The sequence below is a fragment of the Conger conger genome, chromosome 11 (genome assembly GCF_963514075.1).
Source record: "Conger conger chromosome 11, fConCon1.1, whole genome shotgun sequence".
NCBI classification, from domain to species: Eukaryota; Metazoa; Chordata; class Actinopteri; order Anguilliformes; family Congridae; genus Conger; species Conger conger.
The window spans coordinates 33,194,280-33,206,779 of record NC_083770.1 but is presented as its reverse complement, the minus strand read 5'-3'; the positions used below and the strand labels follow the sequence as shown (position 1 = coordinate 33,206,779).

Sequence of the window (12,500 nt, the reverse complement as noted above, 5' to 3'; positions counted from 1 at the left end):
TGTGTCTCTGCATGTCTATGTACTATGTGTGTTTGTGTGTATGTACGTTTGTGTGAACATGTATGCTTGTGTGTGCGCTAGATGTGTTTGTGTACACACTAATGAAAGTACGTGTGTGCGTCTATGTACTATGTGTGTTTGTATGTAAGTACGTGTGTGTGCGTGTATGTACTATGTGTGTTTGTATGTAAGTATCTGCGTGTATGCACATTAACTATGTGTGCGTGTGTGTATGCATTAATGAGTATGTGTGTGCATGGTTGTGTATTTGTGAGTTTTCAGAGGCAGGTACAGAACACTGATAGGCTGCCACAGAGGCTGGGATGGGAGCGAGGCCCCTCAGTGTTGATTACTGTCCAAGCCTCAGACGCGGCTCTGGGGCCGGCAGGTGGGGGGTGGGGGGTGGTTCTGGAGACAGGCCCTGTCGGGGGGCCGGGCCGAGCCGTCCACTCTCCCGCCACGGAAACAGGACTGGGGGGGACAATTAGGAAGCCGGGGAGCCACTCTCAGCCTCACCTGTCAGGTGCTGTCCCCCGTTCGGGCAGGGGAGCGGCCTGACGAACGCACTCCCCTGCCAGCGTGAAGAAATCCCGCTAACAAACCCGCGCGCCGCCGTCTGCGACCGCCACCGCTCCGGCCACCCCTCCCCCGCGCCTCTCCCTGTCCGTTAGCATGTCGCCGCCATTAAGCTAACATGACAACGCTGGGCGATGGGGAGGCACTGCAGGGCCAAGCTCAAAACAAACAACCAAAAAAAGAGCGCCATCTGATGCTCTAATTACACCCAATCCCGCAATGGAAAGCGCTTAAGACGCGCAGCCTGGGTAATGGGTTAAATGCTGATGCAAGTCAGTCCGTACCGTGCTCCCACCACCGGTATGAATGGCGGTTCCCTCAACCCTGACGGTCAGAACGCAGACTGCGCCTCTGCTCTACCAGCATCTGTCGGACAATGGCATCTAAGGCAGGGTCAAAGCACGTCCTATTGCACGTATAGTAGAGTATAGCGCTGTTGCTCTGGGAGATTTGACCTGGAAAAGTGCCTTTCAGGAACAGTTTCGCTCTTGTTGGACCGGCCTTCAACAGAGGACGAACCGCGGTCGATCCTTCTCGAGGTAAGAACAAGAAAATTGAAAGGGGAAACTTTTGGCTTTGTGTAAAGTGTCACGCCAAAAAGACTACGCCGAGCAGAAACTCAAACGCAAATCCAATTGTTTGAATCTGATATGCTGTTTAAATGTAGCGAGCAGTAATGCAGGGTTGGGTTTACTGACGTTTGTGCTAATCCATTTAATTTTCTTGTAAGGGGGGGATAAGAGAGTGTTCACATGAATGAGCCCGGTTTTTTAATCTGGCTCTAATGTTGATTATTTAAAGATGAAAAGAGTTATGAAGCCAGACAGATCGCTGTGCAGTCAATCCCCCACCACCCCCCACCGCCCCCGCTGCACCACAGCCCGGGACCTACAGGGACAGGGTCCAGCAGAGACCATCAGCCTGTGTCCATCAGTCTGCTCAATTCACCATGTCTCACTTCTCAAACAAACAAAAAACACGCACTTCACAAACTCCATTCGTTCTTATTGTACTGCAGAGAATTTCGAGCACACCAAATTTGAATGACGAAGATTATAACAAAATGTTATAATTATAACATACGCACATACACAAACAAACACACACACACACACACACACACACACAAAGACAGAAAGACATGCAGACAGACAGATACACAGATACACACACACACACACACACACACACACACACACACAAAGACAGAAACACACACACAAACAAAGGCAGAAAGACAGAAACATGCAGACATACAGACAGACAGACAGACAAAGACAGACACACACACACAAAGACAGAAACACACACAAACACACACACACACAAACTGCTTTTCCCCCTGGCGAGATGGGAGCTCTTCCTCCTCCATTGTTCTCTATCAGTGTACAAGCTTCATTCGTGTAATTAGCTGTCAGCGCAGGGCCGACAGCAGCTTAGCGCTGTCCGCTCAAATCACGCTAATGAAATGCAATCCGCTCAAATGTCCAGGATGCGTATCCGTAACGGCGCTGCATGGGGAGGCAGGGGACGGCCGCACGGAGAAACCTCCCCGTCTACCAACTTAGCATTTAAATCCAAGGTCGTTAATCCGTTAATTCAGCACATTTTGACGGCCAATTAATGGCAGCCGAGTGCCGGTGAGTCGCCGTGGCGGCGAGGGGCGGAGACGCGGCCGAGGGAGGGGCTGACGAGCCCCCGTCCCCGGCCGGGCGAGGGTGAGGACGCGGACCCCCCTCCCTGCCCTTCACCCACGGGCCCCACTCTCAGCAAGAACCCCTGACCCCCGCCATCATCTCCAAAATGACCCCTATGGGTGGAAACTCGCCAACCAGAAACAGCTCCCGGTATAAACTAATCCTGAGCCTCGCTAAAGTGCAAAGGCTACAGTACCTGCAGTCACTCTGGCTATACCCGTGCCTTATAGTGTAGTGCTAACTAAAGAATATAGTAAGTGACAGCACTCCAGTCTACAGTACAATGTCCACTGTAAAAATGACCACCCTCCCAGGAAAAAGAAAACATCAGAAGTGTACAGCCTGAACGCAAAATACTGGAAGGGCTGGGACAGAATACAGAAGAAAGGGAGCAGTGGTCAATCTACAGCGACTCCCTGAATCCCCATATCACCAAAGAGCTGTAAGTGATATCTACAGCCACTCCCTGAATCCCCATATCACCAAAGAGCTGTCAGTGATATCTACAGCCACTCCCTGAATCCCCATATCACCAAAGAGCTCTGAGTGATATCTACAGCCACTACCTGAATCCCCATATCACCAAAGAGCTCTGAGTGATATCTACAGCCACTCCCTGAATCCCCATATCACCAAAGAGCTCTGAGTGATATCTACAGCCACTCCCTGAATCCCCATATCACCAAAGAGCTGTCAGTGATATCTACAGCCACTCCCTGAATCCCCATATCACCAAAGAGCTCTGAGTGATATCTACAGCCACTCCCTGAATCCCCATATCACCAAAGAGCTCTGAGTGATATCTACAGCCACTACCTGAATCCCCATATCACCAAAGAGCTCTGAGTGATATCTACAGCCACTCCCTGAATCCCCATATCACCAAAGAGCTGTCAGTGATATCTACAGCCACTCCCTGAATCCCCATATCACCAAAGAGCTCTGAGTGATATCTGCAGCCACTCCCTGAATCCCCATATCACCAAAGAGCTCTGAGTGATATCTGCAGCCACTCCCTGAATCCTCATATCACCAAAGAGCTGTAAGTGATATCTACAGCCACTCCCTGAATCCCCATATCACCAAAGAGCTCTGAGTGATATCTACAGCCACTCCCTGAATCCCCATATCACCAAAGAGCTGTCAGTGATATCTACAGCCACTCCCTGAATCCCCATATCACCAAAGAGCTCTGAGTGATATCTGCAGCCACTCCCTGAATCCCCATATCACCAAAGAGCTCTGAGTGATATCTGCAGCCACTCCCTGAATCCTCATATCACCAAAGAGCTGTAAGTGATATCTACAGCCACTCCCTGAATCCCCATATCACCAAAGAGCTCTGAGTGATATCTACAGCCACTCCCTGAATCCAAAATCACAGAGGAGCATGACTGACAGAGCTGGCAGAAGACTAACGTTACCGCCACGCTGCAAGTTACCAAACTCCACTCCCACCACACGGCATGTTTTCATGCCTATTTGCTTTGGGAGATGGCTTTAGAGCGTTCGCTAATTCGCATCAGCAGAGTGCCCCCCGCCCGCCGAGCGATGCCCCCCACACCCCCCTCTCGTTCCCCCGTAGCGCATTAAAAACAATCTGCAGCCAGCGTCTCGGGCCCACGCCCACTGACCCGTGAGCGGAAGCCCCAGTCCTGCCGCGGGACGCTGCTCAGGGCTGTCCTCAACACCGACGGCCCCTTCATGTGTGAACGCTCGCTCACTTCAATTAAAACGGCCATCTGAATATTCAAATCGCATCCGCTAACGACGTCCCCACGCCGTGCACTGAAGCTGCACTAGGGGGTCATCTCCGTTCTGCTCAGGGAACAAAGTACTCTACGGAGAAGCACAAGGAAACTGCAACTACACGGTATTTCTATTTCCTTTTTTGGATTAAAATAATTCCTTGTCCTTGGGGAAATGCAGGGTAGAGACTCACTTGAGGTAAACTAAATTTTTTTTTGGCATTTTGTTTAATTTCAGTGGCACACGTGTAATATATAATTATATATTATAAATAATACTTTTTTTGGATTGGGTTATGACAAATTCAAATAAAGTGTTTGAAGTAAAAACTGGACATACTCAGTGATTGCATTGAATGCGTGTGCACCCCAACACAGTCAACAAAATACGTACATGCCGGTACAAACGCGTGCGCGTGCGCATGCGCACACACACACACACACACACACACACACACACACACACACAAATAAACACACAAAACAAACACAAATGAACAAACTCAAACAAATAAGCAAACAGAAAAACAAATACAAATAAACACACATACAAACAAGCAAACAAACAAAAAACAAATGGCAATACACTCAAAAAACACACAAATGGCATTAAGCATACACAAAACAAACACAAACACTCAAACAAAACAAAAAAACAAATGGCAACACACACAGAAAACACATACAAATGGCAATAAGCATATACAGACCAAACACAAACAAACAAATAACAAAGAAAAAACAAACACCAACTCAGAAAAGTCACAAACAGAATGAGCATACGCAAAACAAACACACACACAAATAAACACAAACAAATAAGCAAACAAACACACAAATGAACACATGCACAAACAAGCAAACAAACACACAAATAAACAAACTCATACACAAACAAGTAAACAAACACAAACAACAAACATACCCACAAAAATGAGCATACACTGAAGATAGGGGAAGCAAACAGGCGGCGGGGGAGCCCGCGGAGGGGGAGCCGGCGGAAGTCTGCGGAGGCGCTCCAAATCAAACCGAACAGAGTTTGTAAACGTATGGGAGCACACGCATGGCTGGAGCATGCCAGGGGAGAGTGAGCAGCATGCGACGTGACGTGTGTCGTGCTTTCATTAAGCGCTGTCACGCCGCTTGCTGGGCTTTTCTCTGACTGCTCCCGCACGTTACGGAAAGGACAGCGCCGACCCCCGCACGTACAAGCCAATATGTGCCTTTTATGTGTGTGTGTTTGTGTACATATTATACACGTATACATATATATGTGTGTTTGTGTCTCCAGGCAAGAGGCCACTGCCTCTGTATTGACATGTTGTGATGTTAAGCCCTCTCATTATTCAGAGGTGCCCTGTGCGATGTTGTAGTTGTTTAATTCGTATTACCGGCAGCGGGACCACCTGGCCAGACATCAAACACTAAATGGCGCGGTCCCAAAAGGCCGGAGATTAGATCATTACTTTACAAATCAGAGCCGGGGCCCACGCTGGCCACCACGCGGGCTGAGGGAAGGCCGCCTAATTACCTGGCCTGAGCGCGCTCACTCCGTACCTGCAGGCCTTTTCACAGGGCGGGGCCGGCGAACCGCGCGCCCGCTAACGGGGGATGGCTTCCACGCCACGACTAATCGGTTCGGTTATCTAAAATGTCGCCTTGATATCTTCGTATTCTAAGCGGTTGAAAGCAGCTGATAGAAAGCTTCAGCCTCTTTCCTTACTCTTTGTCGAAATTATATTTCTACTCCCTAGCAAGGGCATAAAACTTTAGTTTCAATGCACAGGCCCCGAGAACTGCCATGCTGTAGGGGGACTGGGGGCTCCCTAGAGACATTGTACAGTACTTCTGTATTTAGTGCAAATAAAACTTTGGTCTGAAATGAATTCATATTTGCCCTCAACTTTCAACTACAGGGCCAGAGTAGCCAGACCCTCAATTCCAAAACACTAATTTCATATATGTGTGCATATTTGCCTATGTGATTGTGCGTGTATGTGTGTGTGTGTGTGTGTGCGTGTGTGTGATTGTGTGCGTGTGCATGTGTGTGTGCGTGTGCGTTTGCGTGTGCGTGTGCGTGTGCGTGCGCGTGTGTGAGTGTATGAGCGTGCGGGTGCATGCGTGTGCGTGCGCGTGTGTGTGTGTGAGTGTGTGTGTGTGTGTGAAGGTGTGAGAGCACGCCTGTGTCTCGGGGCCTGCTCGTGTGTACCGGAGCAGCACAGAGAGACGCAGAGTAGAGGCATGCCTATCCCCCGTCTCCCCATCGCGCTGCACCACAGATTCCTTCTGGGTCAGAACTAATTGGAGAGGCAGCATTGAGACTTCAGTCAGATAATGACCACAAGCCCTCTGCCCATTCGTGCATGAACACTCCTCACCCAGCCCACAGCCAGGAACGGCCTCTCCACTGCTGGGCAGCCTGCTCTCCCCCTGAACCCGGTCTCACAGGCCAGGGAGGGAGCCAGGGAGGGAGGGGGAGAGAGAGGGAGAGAGGGAGAGAGGGAGAGAGAGGGAGGGGATAGAGAGAGGGAGGGTGAGAGGGAGAGAGTTACAGAGAGAGAGAAAGTGAGGGAGAGAGGGAGGCAAGAGAGAATAAAAACAAAGTGTATCTGAGATTTTACAGAAATAGGGAGAGAAAAAGGAAAGAAGGTAAGAGAGAAAGAAGGGAGGGAGAGAAAGATGGAGGGAGAGATGGAGAGACGGAGAGAGAGAACACAAAACAGCGAATCTGAGATTTTACAGAAATGGGGAGAGAAAAATCAAGGAGAAAAGGTGAAAGAGAAAAGAAGGCTAAGGGGCAAAAAGAAAAAGAAAGGGATCGACAGAGACAGGAGTGAATTTGAGAGAGGGAGAGAGGAGTGGAAGAGGGAGGAGATGATGAGGAAAGAGGGGAAGAGAGAGAGTGAGGGAGAAAGGTGACAGGGAAGAGTGAACGCGGGGGGGTCAGGGGCACTGACTAGCCTATTGCTGAAGGGTTTGATACTAGTCATTACTGTGCTTGTATGCAAATGAAGGCATGCTAAATTGGTTGCAAGACATTTATGACAAGGTGAAATGGAGAGCATTAATGTCTATTTTACACATGATCCTCTATTTTTCCATTTTTCCTCACTAATACATAACTGGCCACAGATATTCTCCAAATTTTTTACATGAATTTACTGGATTTCCACATCAATGCAAATGCGGGGCATGAATGTTTTTTGCCATTAACCATGACTAATTCCTGAAGTGCTTGTTACATCAAGCCCACTAAATGCTATTCTTACCCTATTTTTCTTTGATACTTCATGTAGCATGAGCTAAGGGTCTGCACAGGCTCGACAGTAACACTTGACCCAGACTGACCCAACCACCTCCAGTCCCAACCAGAACCCAGCACATCTTCATCCCATAAGCAACCTGACTTGAGGCCCAACCAATAGCAAACTGGCTTTAAACTAGCCTGTTGTTGTCATTAAATGAACTTCAAATAGTTGTGACTTTCTATATTTGCAAAAATGAATCCGAATACCCAGTAATTGTCTCTAGGTCATTGAGTCCAGTGTCCGTGTCACTCATAATTCCATTTCCATGGTAACAAGTTATGCAAATTAAATCACTAACTCAAACCTGAGAAAGAGCATACACTAATATGTTCTATGCAGTCATGTTGTACAGCCTACCTTAGCTAAATGCTCCAATGCGGTCCCTCCAGTTAGGAGGTCCTCATATGTGTTAAAACAGCCAAGGCTAACTGTAGCAAAGTGTTTTTCCATGCAGATAATTTTCCTAGCAGTGTATCATGGAAGAATTTATACGGCTGTAATCTGCATAGATGGGTGTTCTGAATGAATCACATTGTGACATAATTTTAAAAAATTACAAATAATTCTGCCCGGCGTGAACCCTGTCAGGTCTGGTGGTCAGGCTTTAGCGGGAGCAAGGCCTCGCAATGGCCAAAATACATTCACCAACCCACCAAGTGTAAGCACTGCTTATTTTATTTTTCCATGGGGGTTGGGGGGGGGGCGGTTCAATAGTCATTTAAAAATGGAAGCGGTAGGGGGTCGAGGGTGTCTCCCTATATTCTGGACTCCATACAGTAGAGAGGGGCTTTAGCTGCAAAGCGGTGACAGATTGCGGGTGTGAATGTGCCTCTCCATATGCAGCGCAGACCCCAGCTGGGGCATTGTTGGCGCCCCAATCCCTGGCTGCGGCTTCGCGGTGTCGCCTGCCGCCCCACGACGCCTTTCTCCCCCGCCGACCCCCGGCCCCCGGGGTCACGCGGATCTACATCCCTAATGCCATTATCCACATTCTGTCCACCTCGGCCTACCCACAGCCCTCCGCTCCGTGATTGACATCTCTATTTGTTTTATTCATATTGCCCTCTTTAAAATATGTAAATTGACAGGGAGAGAAGATTTTTTTTTTTTTTTTTTTAAACGGACCCGACGAGCCAGACGCAGGACGGATCAGAGTCTGACAACATATGGTGGAAAAAGGCGCATAATTAGCAGCTCGTCTGTTACAGTGGAATTGTGGGAATGCGTGGAGTGCTATCTCGTCTCTCGTGTCTCTACATTAAGCAGATGCAGTGCTCCTTCCCTTAACCTCCCGTACTTGTTGCCGGTTAATTCACCTGGAAATGCGGGTGACTGTTCACCCGCTCCTCTTTTCCCTCTCTAACTGGGAAACAAGCTTATCCCTCCCTCCGCCCTCCCCCTGACCCCTCTGGTCCGCCCATCCCTCACTCACCGGCTCGATCTTTAGCGCGTTCCGGTAGCTTCCGAAGAGGGCGGCCTGTGCTTTGAGGAAGGCCCGAGCCACGCCGTCCCCAGTGGTGGTGGACACCTTCTTCAGCCTGTTCTTCAGAGAGGACACCTAAAGGAGCGCACGCACGCACGCACGCACACACACACACACACACACACACACAAAGTGTAAATGACAGGAAATGAAGGAGCAAAGTGACATCACATCATGGTTCTTCCTCATTTCACTTTATTTTGCCAAAGTGCACAGTCCACCACAGGAACATCCATCAGATGTTCTTCAGGTTAAAGCAGGTTAACAGTGCATGTGAATGGGGGTGAGGAAGAGGGGGTGATGATGGTATACAGTAATGTAATGTTGATATTGTACTATGTCTCATCTCAAATTAGAAGGATATGGTTTTCCAGCTTTAGATCTTCAATTTCAACTTTGATTTCAGCCAGTAGACTAGTAGCTAAGGTACACGACTGAGACCCGGAAGTTTGGTGGTTCAAGCCACGATGAGATCTGCATAGCTGTTGGACCCTTAACCCCACTTGGCTCCAGGAAGGATTTTGCCCTGCTTAGTCTACTGAATTATAAGTCGCTTTAGATAAAAGAATCAGCGAAATAACAACTTATTATTATTAAATGACAGCGAATGAAGGAGCAGCAAGGCAACATCACATCGCGTTTCTTCCTCAATTTTGCCAAACTGAATTAGCCCCCACGTTCCTTCCACAGTCCATCACAGGGGCAATAACAGTCATTACAATGCCTGTCAGAGGTTCTTCAGCAGGTTAACAGTGCACTGCTGTGAATGGGGGTGATGATGGTACATAGTGAATTTCTGCATTCTGCATTTCTGCAAGACCCTGTACCACCGCCTGTTTATAGCTAAACCATTTTGCCACAGCCCAACCTTCAACATTAAAGATCAGCATCAAAGAAAGAAAAATAAATAAGATTTTAAAAAAAACTAAGACTGCAGATGCAGGAATTCCTCTGACCGCATGCTCCGCAGTTCAGCGTACTTTTGAAATGTTTAATTAGGGAAACGCTCCCTTGCTTAAAACTCTGAAGCATATTCAGAATGAAAACAAGGCACAAATGCTCAGTGAATAAAGCACTTTGAGAGAGAGAAAGAGAGAGAAAGAGAGAGAGAGTCTCTTTCCCACAGTGTCCTGCTGTCATCCCTTGTGGCCTGACTCTGTGCCCTCGAACCCAACCCAACCCCCCCCCCCATTAACTCTTCCCCATCCCTCAATCCATGCCCATCGCCCTCCATTTCCCATCTCCCCATGTCCCTGTAGATGGCCTGACAGACAGGGCCTTTTCATCTCCTGTCCCTCACATGCCATTAAACTGCATCCCCACTCCTAATCCGCCATTACACGACAACAGCGGCACGCTCACACAAACAGAAAACAACAGCATTATCCCGCATGAGCACACCCCGTATAACAAACCTTTAGTTTCGCTGTGGTGACCGAGCCTGCGGACGGACTGAAATAATGCCCTCTCTTTTTATCCTTTTCCGGTTATGCGTTCCTCCCTCTCTTTCTTTGTTACAATCTGTCATATGCTGTTAGTGAAACAAACGCGATGAAAAGCCCATAAAATGGGGGGGAAAAATCAACAATAAAAAAAAAAACGAATCTGACTGTTTTGAGACATCTCTTAGAACAAAGCTTCTTACTGACATGTGCATCAAGGCGAATAAACACAACTTAAATTTAATGCATTTACATGTTCCTTTCGTCTTTCATTTACAGTGAAGAACGTTTTTTGTTTTTTTACACAGCAGTTACGTCGTCTTGGTGCAAAATGGTAAAGCAAGAACAATTTACAGAAAACTGGGCTATAAAGATTCTGTCCACTGTTTTTTTTATAACTGAGCTGAAGAGACATATTTGTCTCTGAAGGGAAATAAACTTGACATTTTGAATCTAGATGAACATTAAGTGCTTGATTTACTAAGACCTTTAGCATGTGCAAAACCTTTGAGTACACACAAAACCAATAACATTACCAACGATTGGTCATGGTGTTTGTTTTACACCAAGCATTGGTTGTGTCATTTGCGTGTGCCAAAAGGTTTTGTATATGCTAATGGAGTTAGGGCCTGGTGCTTGTGTAGTGAATAAGGCGCTTTACCCTGTATGTGTGTGATGCTCATGTGATGGTAGGATGAGAAGGACAGCTGGATTGTGTGTGAGGGGGACTTGTGTATGGACATTCACTCACAGTGAATTAAGCAACCTGGGGTGTGAGGGGCACTGGGAGGGAGGGCAGCAAGCTGAAGGCGCATAAAAGAACACGGTCTCTCTTACGGGGCCCGCAGGAAGTGGAGGGTCTTATGGGAAGGCGGTAGGAGCAGAGATGTTCTCTCCGGCAACTTTACACCCAGAGGCCTCGGAAGTGTCAACATCGCAGATCTCCGCAGAAAACACCCTCTTTATCTGTCCCATATGTGGTTCTTGCACATTGAATCCGCTAAACCAACACCCCCCCACCCGCCTGCGCCCCTCCTCGTGTAGACCTGGGTCTACGTGCTCCGTACACACCTAATGAACAGGCCCTCTGTCACTGTTGGGAACCCCCATTAAAGGACGTCGTTGTTTGTGTTCTGAAAATGCCCCGGTAAACATGGCTGCCCGCCTCAGCCCCAATGAGCCAATCATAATTTGGAATCACCTCTCTTCAGCAGACTATAACCCACACGGCACCCCCCCACCATAAAACAACAATCAAATAAATAAATAAATAAAATAAAATCGGACTTTAATGCTCCTCTGTGCTTCTGGTCTTCATAACCTTGTGTGACACTGAGCCGAATTGCACCTCATCACTCGCACTTTCACAAGAAGAGCAACGGCGGGAGAAGGTAGCACGTACGTGTTTTTTGTCGAATGTGAAAGGAGACGAGAAAAATTAAAACAAATACATCCAAGATTAAGTTATAAAAATCAAGAAAAAGTGAATAATGAGAGGAAGGAAGTCTCTTAAAGCTTTACGGCGTTCCTGAGTGCGGAGACGTCGGGGCTTTATGAGTGAAGGGGCTTCTGATGTTATACAGTGATCCCGAGGTTCCTGCTTTAATTACCGCTAAGACCCGTAAAGGGAACACAACACCTGACTGTTGACAAAGCAAGCCCCAACCCAGAGTTCTGTTAGTGGTTCCATGTTGCCAATAAAATGTCTGGTGACACAGGCCTTTAACTGTTTCGGCCGGGGTCTGTCATAAACAGGGTATGAGGCGGGACGCAGAAGCCCAAATATAAACACCTCTATTCGACCTTCGGGTCGCCGCCATCTCTCCAGGTTCGTTTTGAGGGCTAAAGGTGGCCAGCCTCACATCCGGCCATGACTCCGCTACTGGGCGATGCGGTGGTGCAGTGCTTAGCATGGTTGCACAGCAAGATGGGCCTGGGTTTCCAATCCGGACTGGGGCCTTTCTGTGTGGAGTTTGCATGTTCTCCCTGTGCCAGTGTGGGTCTTCCCCGGGTACTCCAGTCTCCCCCCACAACCCAAAAACTTGCAGGTGAAGCTACTGGGGCGGGGAATTAACAGGGTGTGGCTGTAAATGAGCACACGTGCTCAGTCAACCTACCCTGTGGAGACAGGTTACATTAAATGAAAACCCTGTTGGCATCCTATTTTTGCAATCGACTTTTGACCAATCTTCCACGGATTTCATTTGACACGCTAAGTGCTACCGCTCCTTCCAGTTCCCACTGTA

General features: G+C 48.1%; 1 protein-coding gene across 2 annotated transcripts in view; it reads right to left on the bottom strand.

The window, feature by feature from the left end:
* dennd1a (DENN/MADD domain containing 1A) overlaps positions 1-12,500 on the bottom strand; it is a 137,818-nt gene that overhangs the window by 35,612 nt on the left and 89,706 nt on the right. For both annotated transcript variants that reach the window (XM_061259839.1, XM_061259840.1), the window contains exon 13: positions 8,762-8,887. In XM_061259839.1, the coding sequence (XP_061115823.1) occupies positions 8,762-8,887 (126 nt within the window). The remainder of the gene's footprint in view (positions 1-8,761; positions 8,888-12,500) is intronic.